Source organism: Arachis hypogaea, chromosome 19 (assembly GCF_003086295.3).
Source record: "Arachis hypogaea cultivar Tifrunner chromosome 19, arahy.Tifrunner.gnm2.J5K5, whole genome shotgun sequence".
NCBI classification, from domain to species: Eukaryota; Viridiplantae; Streptophyta; class Magnoliopsida; order Fabales; family Fabaceae; genus Arachis; species Arachis hypogaea.
The window spans coordinates 151,766,651-151,789,089 of NC_092054.1; the positions used below are offsets into that span (position 1 = coordinate 151,766,651).

The 22,439-nt window shown below is 32.0% G+C and overlaps 1 protein-coding gene across 6 annotated transcripts; it reads right to left on the bottom strand.

Annotated features, from left to right (window-relative positions):
• Nucleotides 1-4,232: 4,232 nt before the first annotated feature.
• LOC112779604 (signal peptide peptidase-like 5) lies at nucleotides 4,233-11,666 on the bottom strand. 6 transcript variants are annotated; one of them, XR_011877672.1, is made up of 15 exons: nucleotides 11,208-11,666; nucleotides 10,696-10,857; nucleotides 10,246-10,360; nucleotides 9,358-9,474; nucleotides 8,555-8,709; nucleotides 7,741-7,914; nucleotides 7,221-7,255; nucleotides 6,919-7,075; nucleotides 6,299-6,352; nucleotides 6,110-6,202; nucleotides 5,323-5,461; nucleotides 5,103-5,173; nucleotides 4,843-4,926; nucleotides 4,577-4,711; nucleotides 4,233-4,410 (listed from the first exon to the last, which is right to left on the bottom strand). XR_011877672.1 is itself a non-coding variant. In XM_025823929.3 (15 exons), exons 1-14 carry the CDS (start codon nucleotides 11,349-11,351, stop codon nucleotides 4,614-4,616), a joined length of 1,479 nt encoding a protein of 492 aa, XP_025679714.1. In that variant the 5' UTR covers nucleotides 11,352-11,666; the 3' UTR covers nucleotides 4,233-4,410; nucleotides 4,577-4,613. The 6 variants fall into 6 exon arrangements, 4 of the variants coding, with proteins under 4 accessions (XP_025679714.1, XP_025679712.1, XP_025679715.1 ...); XM_025823929.3 differs by having other exon boundaries at nucleotides 5,319-5,461; nucleotides 7,042-7,075; XM_025823927.3 differs by having other exon boundaries at nucleotides 5,319-5,461.
• Between the last annotated feature and the right edge of the window lie 10,773 nt (nucleotides 11,667-22,439).

A 22,439-nucleotide genomic window follows, 5' to 3' on the forward strand; every position in this document is an offset into this window, starting at 1 on the left:
ATTTTTGTAATTAGAGTTAAGAAGTTAATTGTTATGTTTAATTTTAAGAATTTATGGTTATATGTTTAAATAATGGTTAGCAACATGTGTGTTTAAAAATAAGTAATTGCTGTTTAGACGTTTTTTCAATATAATAGATTAGTATTAAGAATGGCTTGTTTATAATTTTTTATAATAGTTTTAGATTTAATAATTAATTAGTTAACTGTTATAATTAATTATAAAAATTATAATTTTAAGATACTTTCGGTGTATATTTTTCTGGAACAATGTTGATAATTTCAAATAATAAATTAGGATCTGTAAAGTATAATTTATTTGCGGTTTTGGTAGTAATAAGTTGTTTTCTGTTAGCCTTTTAATGTATAGAAGTATGTTATTTTAGTTGAGGTTTTATTATTATTACATTAGAACATTATTAATTACATAGAAAGTGAAACTATGTATTAGTTATTATCTGCAGCAACTTAGATATAGGCTCTATATACATTAATTAAAATTAGAGATAAAAATGTTATTACTTAGTAAATCGGATTCAATATAATTATATTTTTTAATTAGCTTTTTAAAATTATGTATGATAGTTGTGTAATTTGAATCGTGCTTTTGCTATGCTTTTGTAGGCTTTACGGATGATGACATGTGATCACCCTATCCCTCCGGATCGGTAAGATGAGAGAGTGGAAGAGCATTTACGATCAACTGGGTTTTACCATGTTAGTCAGATTGGAGTAGTTCAATGTCAGAAAGCACTAGTAAATGCTTTAGTGGAAAGGTGGCACTCGGACACACATACCTTCCACCTTCCAGTTGGTGAATGTGTCGTGTCACTGGAAGACGTGGCTATGATCTTTGGTCTTCCGACCAAAGGCCTTCCAGTGACTGGCATGACTTTGAGTTGTTTTGAGGCCTTAGAGGCGGAGTGTCTGCATCAATTTGAGGTGGTGCCGAGAAAGTCAGATTGTCGAGGAAGTGGCATAAAACTGACGTGGCTACGGGATTTAAAAGAACGGTCACAATTGACTGATGAGAACAGTATACAGGTGTACATTAAGTGCCACATCATGTTGTTGATCGGTATGATCTTGTTTGGAGACAAGTCTAGGGCATCTGTCCACTGGAAGTTTCTGCATCTGCTGAGTGATTTTGCTAGTATTGGATAGTATAGCTGGGATCAGCCTGCCTAGCACACCTGTACAGGAGTTTATGCAGGGCCTCACGTTTTGATTGTAAGGAAATCGATGGTCCGCTGACACTTCTACTGTGTTGGGCATGGATGCACCTACCATATCTAGCACCGGTTCCTAGAGAACCTCGCAGTTTTCCGCTTGCAAATAGGTTAGACTATCTTACATTTACCTGGTATCTTCATGTTTAGAAACCAATTGTGTTAATGAGATGCGTTATATTAGCTGACGAAACTGGGAGCGTGGAGACCGAGTCTATAGATATCTTAAGCTTGCTCATTTTAGGAAGACCTTGGATGAACTTCAGGAAGGTCAGGTGTGTTTGAATTGACATTGTATGTGGGTCAGGTCTAGTGATTTACTTATTTGGATTTTAATTATTTGCTTGCTTTACTGTTACCAGTTTTTGTGGGTTGCATATTCTGGTGATCGTGTTGATCCAGACATAATTCCTGCTGACATCTACATGCACTCGATGATTTGGAGTGCAACGGTTCCACTGGTATCTTTTGAGTGTATTGAATGGCATGCTACCGACAGGTTTAGACGTCAATTTGGTTTCGTTCAGGGAGTTCCTCATCAGGAACGGAATCTAGACCGCGCACACGGAGAAGTGTTAATTGGTCCTAAGAATCTGAACTGGGCCACAGCCACGACTCATTCATTTTGGGTGATGCAGTTGACAAACTGGTATAATCACGTTCTTACTGAGGAACCCATGACTCCGCATCAGCCATTAGATACTTATATGTACTGGTACCGTTCAAAGTATGGTGATAACTTGAACTTGTCGGATCTTGCGGTCCAAGAGGATGTTGAAGGTGACCAGGTTATGGATGATGATAATGAAGAGCAGGAGCCACAGTCACCACCGCCTCCAACTCCACCTCCACCTCCCCCTCCAGTGGCAGAAGAACAACCTCATTCCACAAGCCAGTATGTACTTCAGACACAATTTCCTACGTCGTTCCCGATACATCAGCCACATTTTGACTCAGGAGAGGGAGGTTCTTTTAGCCAGTTGCTTGGGTTCATGGCCTCAGATGCCGGCCAAGCACAATATAGCCACCAGGCCGACTTCATGGCGGGTAGGTATTCGTTTAACTAAATGAATACTGGACCCTAAATACTAATTAACTCAAAGTCTTTTTTATTTTGAACTTGTCTAAATAACCTCTTTTACAAATACTAAACGAGTACCTGCACTCATATAGTTCGGAAACTCCGGAGCATGCATGGCTTCCAAATCCAAAACTCGCATGAAAGATGGCTCCTCAAATGGCTCTTCGTTCGCGAGTGCATTTACAATGTCTGTCACATTCGGAGCCACACTGCCGTCGGTTGGATCTACATCTCCGTCTTCACCAACAACTTCGTAATTGCTTTCGAACTCTTCCTCACTGTCACTATTGTAGTCTTCTCGTAAAATATTTCGGTCGGCCTCAGATTGTTCGAATTCAATGTACAACTCGATGAATGAAATTTGAGCACGACTTTCAATATATATTGAAAACATCTCTTGCATGCTTGCTTCGTCCGTTACATATTTGGTCTGAAATTGGACGAATCCACCAAATACTGGTACAGGATATCTGTATAAAATACATGATATTTTTCTTGACATCTCCGAATCTATCTTCTCACAAATCACGCATTTAAGCTCTTCAAATGAAATTGTGAAGAGAATAACAACATCTAATGGATCTTCACAAAAAAATTTTACTCCTTCAGGTGTCTGCAACAAAATCTGACCAAAATAATACACTTTCAAAAGAACTCTATTATCCATTCTTCCCACTCACTTAAACAAAAATAGCAACTTCACCATCAATTTTTTTTCCCCAACCCAAGTAACCCCACACTAGACCCATAGAAAGAAGAAGAGAACTCGAACAAAAAGAAAGTTGGATCTGTTCGGCTGTCTTTGGTTCGCACACCTTAGCAACTATATATATACACACACAATTCGAACCAACCGAGTTGTGTATAACCTAATTCGAAAAAATTATAAATAATGAAAACTCACGGTCCGATTTCCTTTACTGTAAATTAAAAAAAAAATTGCAAGCAAAAATCAGACCCAGCGAGTAGTATAACGAAATAAAAAACAAATCCAACAAAGAAAACGGACCATCCGTTTTGATGAGGTCATATTGCACGGTCCGATTTCTCCTATGTGTTACGATCAAAACGGACCTTCCAATTTGCTTACAAAATTTCCAAAACAGAGAACTCGGAGGGTCCGATTTCTTCCTACCAAATCTGAGCCAAAACCTATTCCACATTCCGGTGTAGCACCCCCTCATTCCATATCCCAGCACAACACCTGACCCTCCTCCATAACAAAAAAAAATGACCCTTATTACAATAGGAACAATTATCTACATATACATATATACTTGTGATTGGTTTTTGAAAAACTCAATTACCCCCACATAAGTATATATAAATCCGTCCGTCTGTATCTGTAAATACCCCTAGACTTTTTTTTTGTTTTTTTTTACCAAAGATATGAGACTCAAACTCCCCTAGACTTTTTTTTTGTTTTTTTTTACCAAAGATATGAGACTCAAACTCGCAACCTCTTAATTGAGTATGGAAAAACTATGCTATAGATGATGTTTATTTAACATTCATATTCACCGGTAATATGAAAAAGATAGCACACATTACCAAAGATATAGATACAATAGCACAGGCCCACGGATTGTTGATGAGAAACAAATAAGATGTTGTCATATATATAATTTAATTTTTAAAATTTTACACCTAGATGATGTTATAGTAAGCGAATTTTATAGTGACAATAAGTCAATAACCAAAATTTCAAAAATTGATGGGGATATTTTGAAATTAATTACAAACAACCAAATTTTGGACGGTGAGATTAGTTCATGTCTCTGTAAATATTTCTATATAACAAAACCTGTACATTAATTAAGAAAAAGTGATATAGGGACACTTCAAAAGACTTACCTTTTCCTTTTTCTAAAAACAAATAATCAGCACATTTAAAAAAAAAGGAATGAAAACAACAATACTATAAGTCAGCAAAAAGAGCATTCGTTAATTTCTGATTAATCAAAGAATACAAAAATACAACAAAAAAAGGTTATGGAAACCCAAAAAAGAGTTGCCTGTACACTTTCCAAACCATCGTACATATAATGCATTGTTCCCAATCTAATCCCACTGAGTTCAGTGCCATTTCCCATGCAATGATCTGTTAAAAAATCAATATTCTCAATTAAAAAATTTTGGTCAAATATAAAATTTTATTAGTGATTGATGAGATAAGTTTTAAATATAAATCCCACAAAAATGCACACTATCTAATTCATCAAATTATACTTAAGGTAACAAAAAAAAACTGAATTAAGAGCATTTACCCAATTAGACAGTGATTGATTTAATGTGGTCGGTCATTTACACTTCTGGAGGCACTTTGGAGGGAGGCAAGTTTGGTTTGTAATCCCAAAGACTCCTCATTTCTCCTCTTATACATCCCAATATGACAGCCGTACCTGTTCAATTTATTTATTTGATGTTGAATAAAGAGCATGAGTTAAATTTAAAGATTAATGAAGTGAACCACGCACCAATCTAATCTAATCTAAGTAGTAATCACTACTACTACTACTACTAATTTACTTACCCAAGGTACATGGAACAAGGTAGAGAAGTGCTGGTTGTCCATGACCCTTCATCAAGTATAGCCCAAGATATGTTAGAAAAAGGCCTGAAAAAGGGATCATCAGATTGTAAGAGAATAAATTAATAAAACTATCCATTTTACAGTCTACAAACACTATTGAAATTATCATCTTTTATCAATAAATAAACAGTGCAGCTTATGATATGATATGATACTGAAAACTATGATACCAACTAAAAATAGTATTAAAAAGTACTTACCGACGCCATAGCCAATTACCAACCAAAGAAAATATCCATTCACTGACCTCTTGTTGTTCTCTTTGTCAAATCTGATACAATCAGAAGCCATAATAAACACATTAAATCTAATCCAATATGCATCTAATTCTATGCTATTAAGAGATAAATGCATGTTTTCAATTTTGTAAACCACCGCTTCGTTTCAAGTTGTCAACAAAATAAGGAACTCAGTACCTACGAGCAAAGCAAACAAGCAAGCCAGGGAAGAGAATGTCTCCAAATCCAATCATGTCATAACCTTTCCAAGGATCGTGTGGACGAGGAAACCTCAAAAGCATAGGAATTGCTTCCCCACCAGCCTTGTCACCTCGAGCAACCTAGATCACATTATCAAGTGCATTTATAGAAATATAGAAGCTCGTCTCAGCAACTGGAATGAGTATGCATATAATGAGTTTTGTTAACGAGTATTTTTAAGGACACTAATTAAAGATACAAGAAGTTAAAAAGAAAACAAAAGTAAAATGTTTTCAAATAAAAGGTGAGAAATAACTCTTGGTCTTGTAACTTTACCTGGTCAGCGATTTAAATGTCAAAACAGTTTTTTTAAAGAATTACGCTTCATGATTTAGCATTAACTATATATGTAAATTGTAAAATTCAACATAATAATGCTCGGTGGTGCAAGTTTCACCTTGCCCGAATTGCTCCAACATGAAAACAAGGAAGCGGTTTTTGCTGTTCCTTTCATGTCACCCTTGATTTTTGCAGATCTCAAAATTCTGCTTGGTTAGAGTAAATTCTGTACTCTATTCATGCTTTTTTTGTGTGCCTTGTTTAGCATTACTCAACATCCAATTAACAAGTTTTTTTTTTTTTTTCACTATCACAATTAAGTACATCTCTAACTTGTTGCAAAAGAAAGGAACAAAATGAGTTAAGGAATATGATTTGAGATGCAAATGCAATGAAACAATCCCATAGAGGGTTAAAAAGGAAACTTTACTGATAAAACGATGACTTACTGTAATCATAACACTCTTATGGAATATCACTGGAGATATGAACACCCAAAAGATGTCGTATACAAATGCACAACAAAGAAGTACAGTTGCAACCTATCATTTCAGATGCATAATGCAAATCATGAGAACGGATATAAAAAGGACTGTGAATAAAAGGAGTAAGGAAACACAAGCAATCAATATAGCTACCTTAATATTAGGTAATCGTGCCAACTGCAAGATTGTTATCATCAAACAAATGCCCTGTCAAGAATAAAGCCAAACTTTTTAAGTAAATACCACAAAGTGAAAAGTCAATTGAACTACTTTGTACCATTGATTGGAAACAACCATTCCATTTTTCATTACAATGCTACAAAATGCTTGCTATGGGAACCAAACAAGATTCTCAGTTTGTCTGACACAAGCACAGACACATGATTTTGTTACATACTCATGTATGCATTCATGTGTGTGTGTGCGCGCGCGCACGTATAAACATGCGATTGCAATTAAAATGCATGTGAAAGTTCCACATGGAATATGAAAATGAGTACAATAACACTAGGAGCAGAGCGAGAACTATAATAAACCATTGTAATTACTGGAGTTTGCGATCCAATCCAAATTGTAGTTTAGATTGAATTAGATTAGCAGTTTTGATTAGATTTGAAGATAACTAATTGCTTCTTTCAGCCTTATTCCTAAAACTAATTTTCTGCATTACTTACAAATTTTCAAGAAAGAAGACTGAAATTCAACTGGTTAGCATCATGAACAATAATTTTAAATGCTTGCTTGTTAAGCAGGTGCTATAGCCTAGAACTTACAAGGACATCTTGGCCGAACCATGAATATGACTCCCGCCGATTAACAATCCATAATACCGCAAATGCCACACATACTATAAAAACTACTATTGAGAAGATAGAACTCTTCCCAAACATAGGTACCTTCACTATATTCCGTCCAAGTTTTGGAAATACTCTGCTCATACAATTGAAAAATAGATATGAGAAATCAGCATAACACAAAACATGTAGAAAGAATGCCTTTTTTTTCTTATTGCTAGATGGAACAGTAGTTTTTTTTCCTTTGGTTGTGAGGAAGAAATTTATTCAAGCCAGTATACCTTAAAACGAGGCTCACAATACAATTGTGCATCCCCTGAAAATTATTGCAAACGTCAATTACTGAAAAGAGGAATTTTGGCAGTTTAGATCATCTAAAACCCAAAAATTTAACTAGTTATATTCATTATTATGGTTTACAATAGATCATGCTAGTTAAATGAAGTACAGAACTAAGTACTCTCTGATGTATTTTATTAACTGCAATGTTAAATTAACTTTTATTGGAGAGAAGGGAATATATAACTAAAGGCAGATAAGATAATTTACAGAGAAGAGAAAATTATAATATTTAGGAATATGGCAAAGCTTCTCAAACATGTTTGCTCTAACTTTCCACCCTCCTTTTTTACATTTCTAAACTTGTTTCTCCAACCCAGAAAGTCCAATATAGCACTGTCTTAATGGTGAACAAAAATAGGGAAACAATATGCTTTGATACACACCAAGAAATATGATCTTTATTTTTCCTTAAAAAATGGCAAAGGTAGTAGAAAATTCTACAGAAATGAGCTACATTACCTCAACACCACCAATGCAGAAAAGTACAATCAGCACCCAGATAAACCAAGACGACATGAAGAAAAATAGTAGCACAAGAAAAGTGGATGCCGAAATGACAAAGATAATAGCACCCTTTGTGTCTATGTTAACAATGTCCTCCTCATCTTTCATTGTTTCGGATTTGAAAGATCCCTAGACAAATGTTAAGTTATATCACATACGCAAAGTTGACAAGCTAAAAGATGTATTAAACATGAACCAAAACTAAATTCTATAATTAGTAAGGACCATAAGAAGATGAAGAACGATATTTATACTCAATCTTAGAATTCATTTCTCTCCCCCTCTTTATCTATCTAAACAATAGATTATATTCTATCTACAAATAATGCTATACTCCCAAGTTAAACTCCAATAGTTAACTAATTGAAATGATTAGCAGTTGGTTAATTAATAAATTGTGGTTGAATTTAAAAGAGAGTCTAATTTTTATGTACTAAATATTAAAAGTGTAAAACATTTTACAAAGTCATCCTATCAATTTTGTTCTTTTAGATGATAATTCATGCGTGGGTGTGAAAATTTGTTATTTTTACTTAAATGACAATATGTAATTACAGGCATGTTTAAGACATCCTCAGAATGACAAATTTGAGTTTATGATATCAACATATTCTGATATCTTTCTTGAAGCATTAGGTCATTTTTAGTCAATGGAAGTGTGCTTTTGCATAAAGACAATAAATTACTTTAATGTGGATTAAAAACAGAAGTACAACAAATTGAACTACGTATGATACTTTGAGGTAGAGATAGCATTGTATGGGGAAACCTTGGGAGACAATTCATTGTAGCGTTCATCACAATCAGCAGCTGTTATATCTGCCCATGTTGAAGCGCATATAACTGTTCCGACAGCCATCAACCACAAAACTGCAACTGAATAGTCTAAAAGTGGGCGAGTTGGAGCATATATCGAAAGTTCCACTGCAATGAACAATTCATAATCAATTTACCATCTGTAAATCACGTGAAAATATCTTTAGTCTGATCAACAACGATACTTGAACCCAAACTTATGGATTCAAGATATAAGCACCACATCTTTTAGCCATTGATCTCATATAGGGATTGACTTATGGACCTCACAATGTAAGATCATCTGGTACTAAGGTTTAGACATCAGCATCTCAGCTGTCAACAACCATAAAAAATTGAAGGTTGAAATGCTGGTGCCTAAACTTTGAAACCGAAAAACGGGTTCAGCTATCATTATGGATTTATTGAATGGTGATACTAATATTGGCAACAAAACATAGAAAAAGGAGATTAAATGATGTAAAAAGGTCTTCTTATTTTGTGGAAAGTTATGAAACTTCATCCCTAAGTTTAACTTGTGTTTGTGTTTCCCAATGACAAGCATTAGAACTAAACTTTAATATCTAAATAAATCATCATCATCATAGGATATAAAGAGCTTCTAAGAATAAACCATCCTCGCACAAATTTTACCACAGCTAAAAGAAATTACACAATTTTCTTGCATCCTAGATCCGTACAACAAGATTTTCACAAGTTATCTTTCTCAAACATGATAAAACTAGACATAAAAGTTCTACGAGTTGTAGCGCTGACCTTTCTTTCCAGATGTCAACTCATTGTCGAGATCATCTCCTGCTGTCTTTGATATCATTGCAACTGGGATTGAAATGTCTACTCTAGAGCTATTGGAACACTCCATTGAGAAAAGGTCTGCCAGAAAATAAAGAGATGGATTTTCGTCGAAATATGACCATGAACATAAAACTTTATTGACTATGACGGATTAAAATTCATGGGAATACAGAACAAGTCAACAATTGCTGTAAAGTTCCAATCAATAAATTACAAATGTTTCCTCTATATCCAAAAGTGACATTAAACTCTAACAAGGCCCATGGAATAGATGAGTAAAGGTCAAGATCCATCAGTTAAATGAGAAAACATGATAATAAAAATTTGAAAAGAAAATAAGTTGAGGTTTTTCTAACTTGAATTGCATGGGATCACTCACATGCATCAAACGTTCCATCTTCAAATAAAATAATTCATAAGAAAACAACAATGCTACTTAGCGTAACTTTATATAAACCAAAACATTTTATTTTATCTTATCTTATTTTTAATTTGGGTTCCATATGACCTTTATACATGTAAATAAGCATGAAATAAGTAGAACAAATGATGACGCAAGCTAGTTTTTATATATAATTTCATTGTGCGACTCTGATATGTTCATCGGTTAATATTGTTTGTTTGTAATGGGATTAGGTTTCTGTGTATGTAGAGCTGATGTATTTAGAGTTTGTTTCAGTTATTTAATATGTTGAACAAATTAATCTGTCTAAAGGATTCTGTATGGGGGTGTGCAAAGCAGTCTAGTTTACTACTCATATAACAACCTAATAATAACATGCCATATTCATCATGTTCATATACACAATATGTAACTAGCAGACACCATACAAATTTGAAGAAATATACCGTCCGACTCATTTATGACCAATACGGCAACTGCACCTGCTGCCTGTGCAATTGCAGCTTTAGTTGTGAAGTCGCAAGTACCACGCTGACATAAAGTTACTGATCCAACAAGTAACTGCAAATTAAAATTAATATAATCAAAGAGGAGTAAATCACTAATTTGGCTCTTGAACTCTTAGCTCGCTAACAAAATAGTCCTTAAAGATTGAAAATTATCCCCTCACATCTAAAAAATTGATTTTGCTTGACTAATCCACCCAAAGTGAGGACCAATTTGTTAGCAAAATAATCTTTCAATTGTCGACCCTTTCTGGAGTGTATCATAGGATTGTTAACAATCTTTAAAGAACAATTTTCTCAAAGAATTAAAAGACAATGTTTAATTAATTATTGGAAGCTAAGCATGAGGGGATGAGAATATAATCATAAAGGAAACAATGATCGAAAAACCTTAGTAATTGGTGGGACACAACAGTCTCTAGGATTGGCAAAAACAAGAGGAGATTTGGGACTCTGACCGACTTCCTTGGGAAACTGAGCACCAAACATTGCACTCATGCCACCGTACCCGGAATTCACAACATTGCCATCAACCCATTGCTTCATCTTCACCTGCATTATGTTCATATACATATATATATTTTACATACATGCATTCATCAGAGATCTCAAATGAAGAATTTCATATGTTCATATGAAAATTATAGCTAAGAATCGTCAATGGTTTTGACATGTTTGACCACATTGCTGATTAATAATACATGTCAATGTTTTAGCTATCTTCTTCAAGATATTTTCATGTGATACCTTCATCAAAAATATAACCTAACGATTGCCGAATTCAATAGGAAAAATATTATGAATCAGTTACACTAGATAGCTACCAAACTCACCTAAACCTTTTTGTATCAAAAAAATAAATAAATAGAGTGACGAAATGAAGAAATATTAGATCTTGTTACCAATTGAACATCTTTAGCGCAGGATGGATCAAGTTTTGGAGCATCGTCGGCGGCGTCTCCGAACACGAACAAAAGAAGCGTGATAGCCACCGCAGCGACCGCATTATATGAAGAATGATAACAAAAAGAAGACGAAGAGGCCATTGATTAACTAAGTTGTTAATATTAATTAATTAATCAATAATATTGCTTTGCCACCTCCTACTCTGAATGGAAAAAAAAAATTTGAATTAGGGGGGTGGGTGTGAAAGAGAGGCTTCGTTCCTTTGTCTAAGTCGCTCATTATCTCTCTCTTTTCCTCTTCTATCTCTTTCACGCACGCAGTTGAGAATGGCTTTTCATTTGTTGGGTGCCTCTCTCTCCCTCTCTTCCTCCTCTCATCGTTCATGGCGCGAACAAACAGGGATTTCGTCGTGTTTATCTTATTGGATTGTCTTTTTCGTTGCTACATTATCAACCGTTATTTCAAAAATAAATTGTAATAAAATATTTATTAAATTTTTTAAATAAATAATTTAAATATTTTATTTACAGATAAAAGTAATTTCAAACAAATATATTTCAAAATTCATATATCTCGTTTATTAATTTACACTATAAATGAATATGTAAAAAAAAATAAAAATTAATAAATATGTTACAAATTATCTATATTCGTAAATAAAATATTTAAATTATTTATTTAAAAAAAGTTTAAGTTATTTGAATTAAAAAAAAAACCAAAAAAGTCATGGTTAATTAGCTGAGAAAAATATATTTTAAATTTTTTAACTACAAAGATACTTTTAAAATATTTTAAATTACGACAAAAATTTTTAACAATTAAATATAAATTTTTGAAAAAAATTTTAAAAATTAAATTTTAATATATTTTTTATAAATATAATTTAAAAAAATAAAATATTTTTATCTTTAAAATTTAGTTATTTTACATTAATTAAATACTTTTTGCAACTTTTTTTTTGTAAATGTCCAAAAAATATTTTAAAATGAAAAGAAAATCTATAGGTCAAACTTTAGTTTCGTGCTTTTACGAAGTTTTTAAATAGTTATTTAAATATTTTTTTAATAAAATTTTAAATTAAATATATAAATATTTTTTATATTTGTTATTTATGAAAAAATTATAATTTTTATTATTTTTATCATAGTTTCAATATTTTTAAGAATATTTTTAATGTTAATAAATTTAAAATTATTTTTATTGAAAATTTAATAATTATTGAAGATATGAGAATGATTTATTCAACTTACTTATGAAAAAAAAAAAAAAACAAAAAACAAAAAAAAGTTGAAAAAAAGATATCTGGATCAACTAAACTTCAACGACCACAGGCCTTGCTTAACAAATGGTGTATGAATTTATCTAAATCTTGTTGCTTTAACTTCATTAGAATAATTGCAAATAAAGCTTTTTTTTTTTTTGGGGCTTAGATTTAGATCTCAATAATTCTCTTGCAATTTATTTTTCTTCTTTTATGGTGGAATAGCTTTATTTTATGAATAAAACTTTATATTTAAACAAAATATTAACCAAGTTGTTATAATAACTTTTCAAATCATGCGTATCATTCTTCTTTTTCTTCTCCTTCTCATTCTCAATTTCTTTCTCCTTCTCCTCTTTCTCGTCTTTTTCTTCTTCTTTTCCAATGTTGCATTTTTTTTTTCTTTTTGAATAAATGACCATTTATACCCATGAGAGATGAAAACGCTGACATTTGTACCCATGAAAGCTCGAAACTAATCTCGTACCCATGATAGATGCTGTCTGTGTGACAAAAGTGCCCTGACTTGGATCTGAGCTTGGTTCGTGGGTTTCCGAACCTACGTGGCACTCTCACCCCCCTCCCCCCCCCCCCACCCCCCAAAAGTCATATCTGAGCCAACCATTCACCATCATCATCTTCATCTTCTTCACCATCATCCCCATCCATCACTGTCTCTTTCCAGCCACTATAACCTCCATCACCATCACTTCAGCACCGCCACAGCCACCTTCCTTCACCACAACCTCCGGCGACAACGACTTTAAATCGAATCAGCAGCAGTAGCGGCATTAGCCGCACCAACAGCTTTCCGCAACAATAATGCCATCGAAGAACTTGCAAAGGTATTGACATAACCCTAATGCAATAATGTCTCAAAATTCTCAATCAACCATGAAAATAGAACGGTAACAATGAGGGTTTTGGAACAAGGACAACTTACTAAAACTTGAAAAGAACAGAGAAATGGAGCGGTAGCAGTATTAGCTTCGTTTAAGCACAAACAACCTCACGGCCACCACCACGGCAGCAGCGATTTCAGCACACAAGAGAGGAATCAGAAACAGAGACAAGGCTGAGCAACAAACCGAGACAGCGGTTTCGGCGACAGCGGCGGCGACTCCCGCTAGTGACGGCAACGAGCTCCCGTGATGATGACGGCGACTAGGTGTGGCGGTGGTGACAGGATCGGCTTTCCTTCTCTCTCTCATCTTCGCGCACTTTCTCTCCCTCTTCGAAGCTCGACAGTGACACATAGTGAGGCGCGATGGCAGCCCTAGCTCGATGGTGGCTGGACAGTGGCGGAGCACGACGGCTCCTCTTCCCCTTGCGGCGTCTCTGGTTCGCGACGCGTGCTCTCTCCCTCGACGTTGGCAACAGCGACAATGTCTCCCTCTTCTTGCGTGGTGGCTCGGCGTCTTGACGGCGGTGGTGGTGCGCGACGGTGGCTGGTGACGGCGCGATACCCTCCCTCTCTCGGATCTCTTCTCGTGCTCTCTCCTCACTCTCTGAATCTCTCGTTTCTCTGCTCTCTTATTTCCTCTGTTAGTGTGTATGTCATGTATTTTTGTCGCCGGAAGTTGTGGTGAAGGGAGGTGGCTGTGGCGGTGCTGAGGTGATGGTGATGGAGGTTATGGTGGCTGGGAAGAGACAGTGATGGATGGGGATGATGGTGAAGAAGATGAAGATGATGATGGTGAATGGTTGGCTCAGATATGGCTTTGGGGGGTGGGAGTGCCACGTAGGTTCGGAAACCCACGAACCAAACTCAGATCCAAGGCAGGGCACTTTTGTCACAAGGACAGCATCTATCATGGGTACAAGATTAGTTTCGAACTTTCATGGGTACAAATGTCAGCGTTTTCATCTCTCATGGGTACAAATGGTCATTTATTCTTTTATTTTTTAAATAATTTTTTAACTGTTTGTTCAATCTGAATCGAATTCGGTTCATTTGTGAATTGAGTTAGGTTCACTTGATACTACTTTTAAGTATTCACCAAATCTGTTATTTTTTAAGAAATTCGGTTCATCTCTTAGTTTAATTGAGTTCATTTGCATGCAAAAATAAATTGAAATGTGTTTTTCTTATTGATTGAATGTTTATCACATTTTATTCAAATCTGAACTGAATTTTGTTCATTTGTGAATTAAGTTAGGTTCACTTGATACTACTCTTAAGTATTCACTAAATCTGTTATTTCTTAAGAAATTCAGTTCATCTCTTAGTTTAATTGAGTTCATTTGCTTGTAGAAATAAATTGAAATGTACTTTTCTTACTGATTGAATATTTATCACTTTTTGTTCAAATCTGAACCGAATTCAGTTCATTTGTGAATTGAGTTAGGTTCGCTTGATGCTACTTTTAAGTATTCACCAAATCTGTTATTCCTTAAAAAATTCGGTTCATCTCTTGGTTTAATTAAGTTCATTTGTATGCAGAAATGAATTGAAATGTGTTTTTTTTTTTTACTGATTGAATGTTTAAAACTTTTTTATTCAAATCTGAACCCAATTCGACTCATTTGTGAATTGAGTTAGGTTCACTTGATACTACTGTTAGGTATTCATCAAATCTAAACCAAATACCAAATTCAGTTCATTTCTGAATCCAAATAAACCTCAATTAATAGGAGGAAAAGAAAAAATGTAGCAACAACAACAATAATAAAAGAATGACGATTGAGAGAAAACACGCGAAGAAGAAGAAGGAACGCAAAAAAGAAGAAGAAGGAAGAACGCAAAGAAGAAGAAGAAGGAATGCGAAAACGGAAGGAAGAATGCGAAGACGAAGACGAAAATAAAGACAAAGAAGCGTTATTGAAACGCGTGTATGTACGCTGAAAGTGATTTTTGTTGAGTTTGGGTCTGCTTGATTAGATTTGTTTGAATGTGTAATTGGGTTGTGTTGTTAATAAAATTTTTTGCAAATTTGTCTAGTATTTAAATGTATTCAAAAAAACTCAACTAAAAAAAATATTCAAAAAAAAAAAAGGATATTCTACTATAGTGTAATATATCTATATAAATTTACAAACAACAAATATTCAATTATATATTTGTTTTTACTTATTAAGATTTTTTATAGTCAAATATTATATCTCCTATCAATTTATAGTTTATCATAAAAACTATTTATCTTATACTTTTTCTCAAATGTAAGTGTCATTTGATTTTCTATATATGAAAGTTTTTAATCTGAAAAAATAATAAAATACAGAATAGTTTACTCAATATTTATTATTGAAAAAGTTTTAGGAACTAATAATTTTATTAAAATTTAGTCAGCATTTAACTATTAAAAAAAGAGTATGTAATTTTATACCATTAAATATAATTTTACACCATAAAAATATTAATGATAACTAATTAATGATTATAAATCACAAAATGTACTACCTTTAATACTACGGTTTATTATTTGTTTAAAGGGCTCGTTCGAAGTCCTTTCAAAGTATTAATTTTGGAATTATTCTCTACATACAAGCATTTTTCCTATATAAGTCTTTACAAATCATTTATATTTACGCGCTTCGTGCCGTTACTGCACGTTCTTCTTCTTCTTCTTTTTCTTCTTCGTTATTGTCGTCATCAACACCACCACCTCCTCCTCCTCCTTTTTTATTAGAATTTCTTCTCCTTTTATTATTTTGAATCCAATCAAGTAGTTAAGGTGTGGTTTAATTCAAAAGAAAAAATGTAGTATTAGAGAAAATATTTTTTAGTATTTGCAGTAAATTTGGGTGTAACACGGAGATATTTTGGTGTAACACGAAGATATTTTGGTGTATTTTAAAAATTTTGAGTGTATTTTTATTCTGATAAGTTCTGCATAATTCAAAACTCTTCATCTTCCTCCTCCTCATCTTCTAATGCTTCTTCTTTTTTTTTTTTATCATCATCACCATCTTCTTCTTTTTTTTCTTATTCATTTTTTTCTTTTTGTTTTATCTTTTCAAGTTTCTTCTTGTTTTACTCTCTTAACAAGAATAAAAATAAAAAAATTAAACAAAAAAAAAGAAAAACACATAATGCTACAAAATTATTTAGAAGAGGATGGACTTACATTCATTTAACTAAAAGAAAAAAAGAAAGAAATAAGGACAAAAAGAAGAAGAAAAAAATGTAACATTAAATAAAAGAAACATTTTTCTGTATTTGCAGCAAATTTGGGTGTAACATGAAGATATTTGGGTATATTTTTATTCTTATAAGTTATGCATAATTCAAAACTCTTCCTCTTTCTCATCATCATCTTCTACTGCTTCTTTTTTTTTAATCATCATCACCGTCTTCTTCTTCTTTTTTTCTTATTCATCTTTTTCTTTTTGTTTTACCTTCTCAAGTTTCTTCTTGTTTTACTCTCTTAACAATAATAAAAATAAAAAAAATCAAACAAAGAAGAAGAAGAAATACATAATGTTGCAAAATTACTTGGAAGAGGATGAACTTACATTCATTTAACTAAAAGAAAGAAAGAAATAAGGAAAAAAAGAAGAAGAAAAAAATGTAGCATTAGAAAAAATATTTTTCTGTATTTGCAGTAAATTTGGGTGTAACACAAAGATATTTGAGTGTATTTTTATTCTAATAGTTTCTGCATAATTCAAAACTCTTCCTCTTCCTCCTCTTCATCTTCTACTGCTTCTTCTTCCTCTTCTTATTTCGTTTTCTTATAATTCTTTTTCGGAAAAAAATCAAACAAAAAAAAAATACATAATGTTATAAAATCAATACAAAGATGAGGAGGAAAAACATGCAGCAACAATAACAACAATAAAAAGAATCATGATGAGGATAAAAATGCGAAGAAAAAGAAGGAATGCGAAAAAAATGAAGAAGAATGCAAAAAAGAAGGAGAAGAAGGAAGAGGAAGAATGTGAAATACAAACGTTGAAGAAAAATAATTTTTGATTTCACGTTATTTAAAGTTAAAAAAGTGCGCATTTACACGCTCTTTAAATTAAGAGTTATTTTTGTTGGGTTTGTAGTGACTTGCATAGACTTGTATATATAGCAAGTCTCTTAATTATATTTACTTTCTAGTTTCTTCTAGGTTTAAACATTACACTTCCCTCCTCCTAAATTTTAAACATTTTACTTAAACTCTCTTTCTTAATTAACTCTTAAATTTTCATAATTATCCTAAACTTACATATCTTCACGGTTACATTGAGTTATTATCAAATGTCACTATTCAACAACACAGTATATTTAGTTAATAGATATGTCTATCTAATACATAGACTGGTATACATTTATTATTTAATTAAAGAGACGCAATTTTTTTAAAAAATACGGCGTACACAATTACACATAATAAATGTTAAGTGAATTATAGGGTACAGAGCAAAAGCCATACAGATTTAAAGATTTTCTTACTTAAACCACACTTTCTAAAGTCACACTTTTCATTTAAAATCGTAGCTCTTCACAAAGAAAAGCGTCACTTAATGGAAAAAAGTAAATTAGAAGATTTAAGAGAAGAAATAATTAAGTTATCAAAATTAATAGATCAAAAATTAATGATTTTAACTAATGTTAACTGTAATGACATCAAATTCTTAAAATCAATACAAAATGATTTTTCTCAAAATCTTTATTTTACTATAAGTTTTATCGAAGGATTTCAAAAACCTGAAAAAACTTATTTTTCACACGGAATTTCTAAAAAATGTTACCATGAAAATGATTCCCCACATCTTTATCATACTTTTAACCCACAATTAAATTCTATAGTAGATATGCTTGAAGAAATATTAGTATCCATAAAATTTCAAAAAAATAAGGAAAAAGAGAATCCCAAAGAAGAAAATTTTCAAAATATAATCAACATAACAGATTTAAAAGAAAACCACCACTAAAATTATGAATATTGAAGAAAAATTAGAAGAAGTTACAATGCTTTTTAAACAATTAAAAATGGCTCAAGAAAATAATATTATGGAACAGGGATTTCAAATAGAAGAAGAATTAATAAATTCTGAAAATATAGAAAATGAAGAACACATCCTAGATTATTCAAGTGACGAAAAACCAGCAATTCCAATACAAGTAAAAAATGAAGCTGGAACATCTAAGGATAATCAATCTCAATTTAAATGGGAAACAGGTTTTGATAATTATGCTTTTAAAAAAGGGTTTATAAATAAAGATTCAAAATATACAAAAATACCATCAAAATATGTTCCTAAAATCCAGAAAATGGAAGGAGAAAGAATGCTCGATTTAGACTGTAAAAAGAATGAAAAAGAAATTTTCGAAAACTGGTTGAATTCTTTCTTATTAGAAGCCTTCACTAATCCAAAACTTAGTGAATTGTCCGGAAGAGACATTTGGAATTACATAGGGTTTCATACTAAAGGAACTATAAGAGATTATATGACATCAATAGAAAACCAAATAATAGAAGAATTAGCAACAAAAACAACAGCTTATGATAAGATATTATATATAATGATGATTCTATATAAAGAATTTTTTGGAAAAAATATTATAGATCATAGACAAGAAATCTATAATAAAGAATATCAAGAAGCAAAAAACTATTTAGCTAATATTCAGATATATGATTTATGTAATGTGGAATCTTATATATGTGAATATAGAATACATTATTACAAATTAAAAGAAGAAGATAAAAATTATTATTTTAGTATGTATATAACAAAACTTCCATATCCTGCTAATGAATTTATAATGGGAAGATTTATAAGAGAAATAAATAGAGGGACAATTGAAAATAATTTTGGTGGAGCAACCTCTGCAATAAGAGAGGAAATAAAAGAACGTTGTATGCAAGAAGCAACTTAAAAAAGATTTGCAAATATAATTAGAATTTGCTGTCAGGATAATGAAGAGATACCTCAAAAATATGGTCTTAATAAAAATTTTCAAAGAAAAAGAAAATATCAATTTAGAAAAAGAAAATACTATCTAAACTGGAGAAAAAAGAGGTATTTTAGAAAAAGAAATAACAATAAAAACAAAAGACAAAAAAGTGACTATTGCCCGAATAAAAAAGAAAATTGTAAGTGTTGGTATTACCAAGAAGAAGGACACTATGCAAATGAATGTCCGAAAAAGAAGGATAAAAAAGATCTTACTAAACAAATAGAAATTGCTAAGTCTTGTTTCATGGAACCTTTAGAGAAATCTGATGATAACTTAGACTACATTTTTGAATATGTCTCAGAAACAGACTCAGAGACTAAGTAATAATGCCACATTTATTACTATAAAAATAACAGAAAAGTTTATAAACGCTTTTATAGATTCTGGAGCAACACAATGCTTTGCTAGTTCAAATATAAAACTTGATTGGAAAAAATTAAAGAAACCATTAAGAGTTAGAATAGCTGACAAGTCAATACATAAAATTGACCAAAAAGCAGAGATGGCTGAAATTTTCATTCAAAATTATAGGTTCATTGTTCCATCTATATATATGTTAGATTCCGGAATGGATTTTATCATAGGAAATAACTTTTTAAAACTATATCATCCATTCATTCAAGAATTAACATATATAGTTTTAAAAGCTCCACACGATTCTTCAATAAATCAAAAATCAAAACGTATAAAAATACCAACTACTACTATAGATAAGATCTTAAAATTTAAAATATTTTCTATATTAGAGACATGTTATTTAAATTTATACTTTCAGATAAATATTCCAAAAAATAATCTTGAAATAAAGATAGAAGAACTTTTGGATGAAATTTGTGTTGAAAATTCTTTAGATATTAAAAATACAAATAACGAATTAGTAAGCATTAAATTAAAAGATCCTACAAAAGAGATAAATGTTCCAAATAAAATTCCTTATTCCGCAAGAGATAGAGAAGAGTTCTCATTAGAATGTAGAGATCTTTTGGAAAAAAGAATTATAAGATTAAGTAAAAGTCTTCATGCGGCTCCAGCCTTTTATGTCGAAAACAATAATGAAATTAAAAGGGGAAAACGAAGAATGGTTATTAACTATAAGAAGATGAATGAAGCAACTATTGGTGATGCTCATAAACTTCCAAGAAAAGATTCTATTTTAGAAAAAATCAAAGGAGCAACTTAGTTTTCATCTCTTGATGCAAAATCAGGATATTGGCAACTTCGTTTAGACGAAGAAACAAAGAAATTAAATGCTTTTACTTGCCCAACAAAAGAATCAACAAGTGTGTTGCTCTATGAATGGAATGTATTACCATTCAGATTAAAACAAACCCCAGGTATTTATCAAAGATTTATGGAAGAAAATCTAAAAGAGTTAAATGAATTTGTTTTAGTATACATTGATGATATACTAATTTTTACAAAACAGGATAAAGAAGATCATCTTCAAAAATTATTAATAGTTTTAGAAAGATGTAAAGAAAAAGGATTAGTTCTTAGTAAAAAGAAAGCAAGAATAGCAAAACAAGAAATAGAGTTTCTTGGATTAATTCTATCCACTCAAGGAAAGCTAAAACTTCAACCAAATGTTCTAGAAAAGGTAAATTTATTTCCTAATAAAATAGAAGACAGAAAACAATTACAAAGATTTTTAGGGTGTATAAATTATATTTCTGATCAAGGATTTTTAAAAAATATAACAGAATACACTAAAAGTTTATTTCCAAAAATAAGTACTAAAAAAGAATGGAAATGGGATGAAAAAGATAGTATACAAATTCAAAGAATTAAAGAATTATGTGAAAAACTTTCAGAACTTTATATTCCAGAAGAAAATGACTACTTAATAGTAGAAACAGATGCTTCAGACATAACCTGGTCAGGATGTCTAAAAGCTAAGAAAGCTATAAAAAGTTTAGAACAAGAAAAAGAATCACTAGATTCTAAATATTCCCCAAAGAAATTACTTTGCAGGTATATTTCAGGGACTTTTACTCCAACAGAACAGAGATATACTACTCATGAAAAGGAAACTCTAGCAGCAATTAAATCTCTTAAGAAATGGAAAATTGATTTACTACCCAGAGAATTTACATTAAGGACAGATTCAAGTTACCTAACAGGTTTCATACGATATAATTTAAAAGTTGATTATAATCATGGACGATTGGTAAGATGGCAATTATTTTTGTTACAATATCCAATAAAAATTGAATATATTAAGGGTGACAAAAATGTTATTGCAGATACATTAACAAGAGAATGGAGTTCGTCTACAACGCAATAGATCAAGAAATTCAAAAATATGAGCAAGAACTCGAAAAATGCAAGCATTGTCAGCAAATAAGGACACAGATCCAATCTCTCAAGAAGGCCATTGAAGCAATGAAATCAACACAACAAGCAAAACCATCAGAGTTCAGCCAGCTAAGCATGGTGGACAAATCAGGTGAAGAAAAAATTTCAGAAAATAAAACAATTGCTGAAATCATTAAAAAATCCACCCAAGATAAAAAATATTATGTAATTTATAATGGCCCCATGAAGGGAGTATATGATGCCTGGAAAAAAGCAGCACCATTCACACATCAATTAAGGATAATTCATAAAGGAGGATTTCTAACACTGGAAGAGGCAAAAGAATCCTTCAGGGAATATGAATCTCTCCATCCAGAGCAAACCCTAAAAAGAGCAGATAAAGCTCCAATTCAAACCCAGAGAACAGGGATAATAAGAAACATTCCTACAAGGGCTGAAATCAAGGAAAAGAAATGGGTCTGTAGATCTAATCTCAGAGAAACCCTTAACATAGTCCTGAATTGGACTGAAGAAAAAAGGGCAATTTTGGGATATTATCCTATTGCCAAAGAACAGCTAACAAAGCTGGTTATATTTCCAGATGCTTCCCCATCTGACACCTATCAGTTTTTCCAGTATGGATTAATTGATACAATTTTAATTTTTAATGATCTAAAAATTATTAGTGAGTTTCCTGCAGGATTCGTTGATGCAGTAAAGAGATTTAAAAATATGATTGACAATGTAAATCCAAGGGATATATCCCTAAAATTTACA

Coding starts and splice junctions, on each gene's coding strand:
- LOC112779604 (XM_025823927.3), bottom strand. CDS start 11,351: ATGGCCTCTTCGTCTTCTTTTTGTTATCATTCTTCATATAATGCGGTC. Junction 7,256..7,740: donor TCTGCATTGGTGGTGTTGAG/GTAATGTAGCTC, acceptor AATAATTTTCAG/GGGATGCACAATTGTATTGT. Junction 5,174..5,318: donor CTTGTTTGCTTTGCTCGTAG/GTACTGAGTTCC, acceptor TGATTGTATCAG/ATTTGACAAAGAGAACAACA.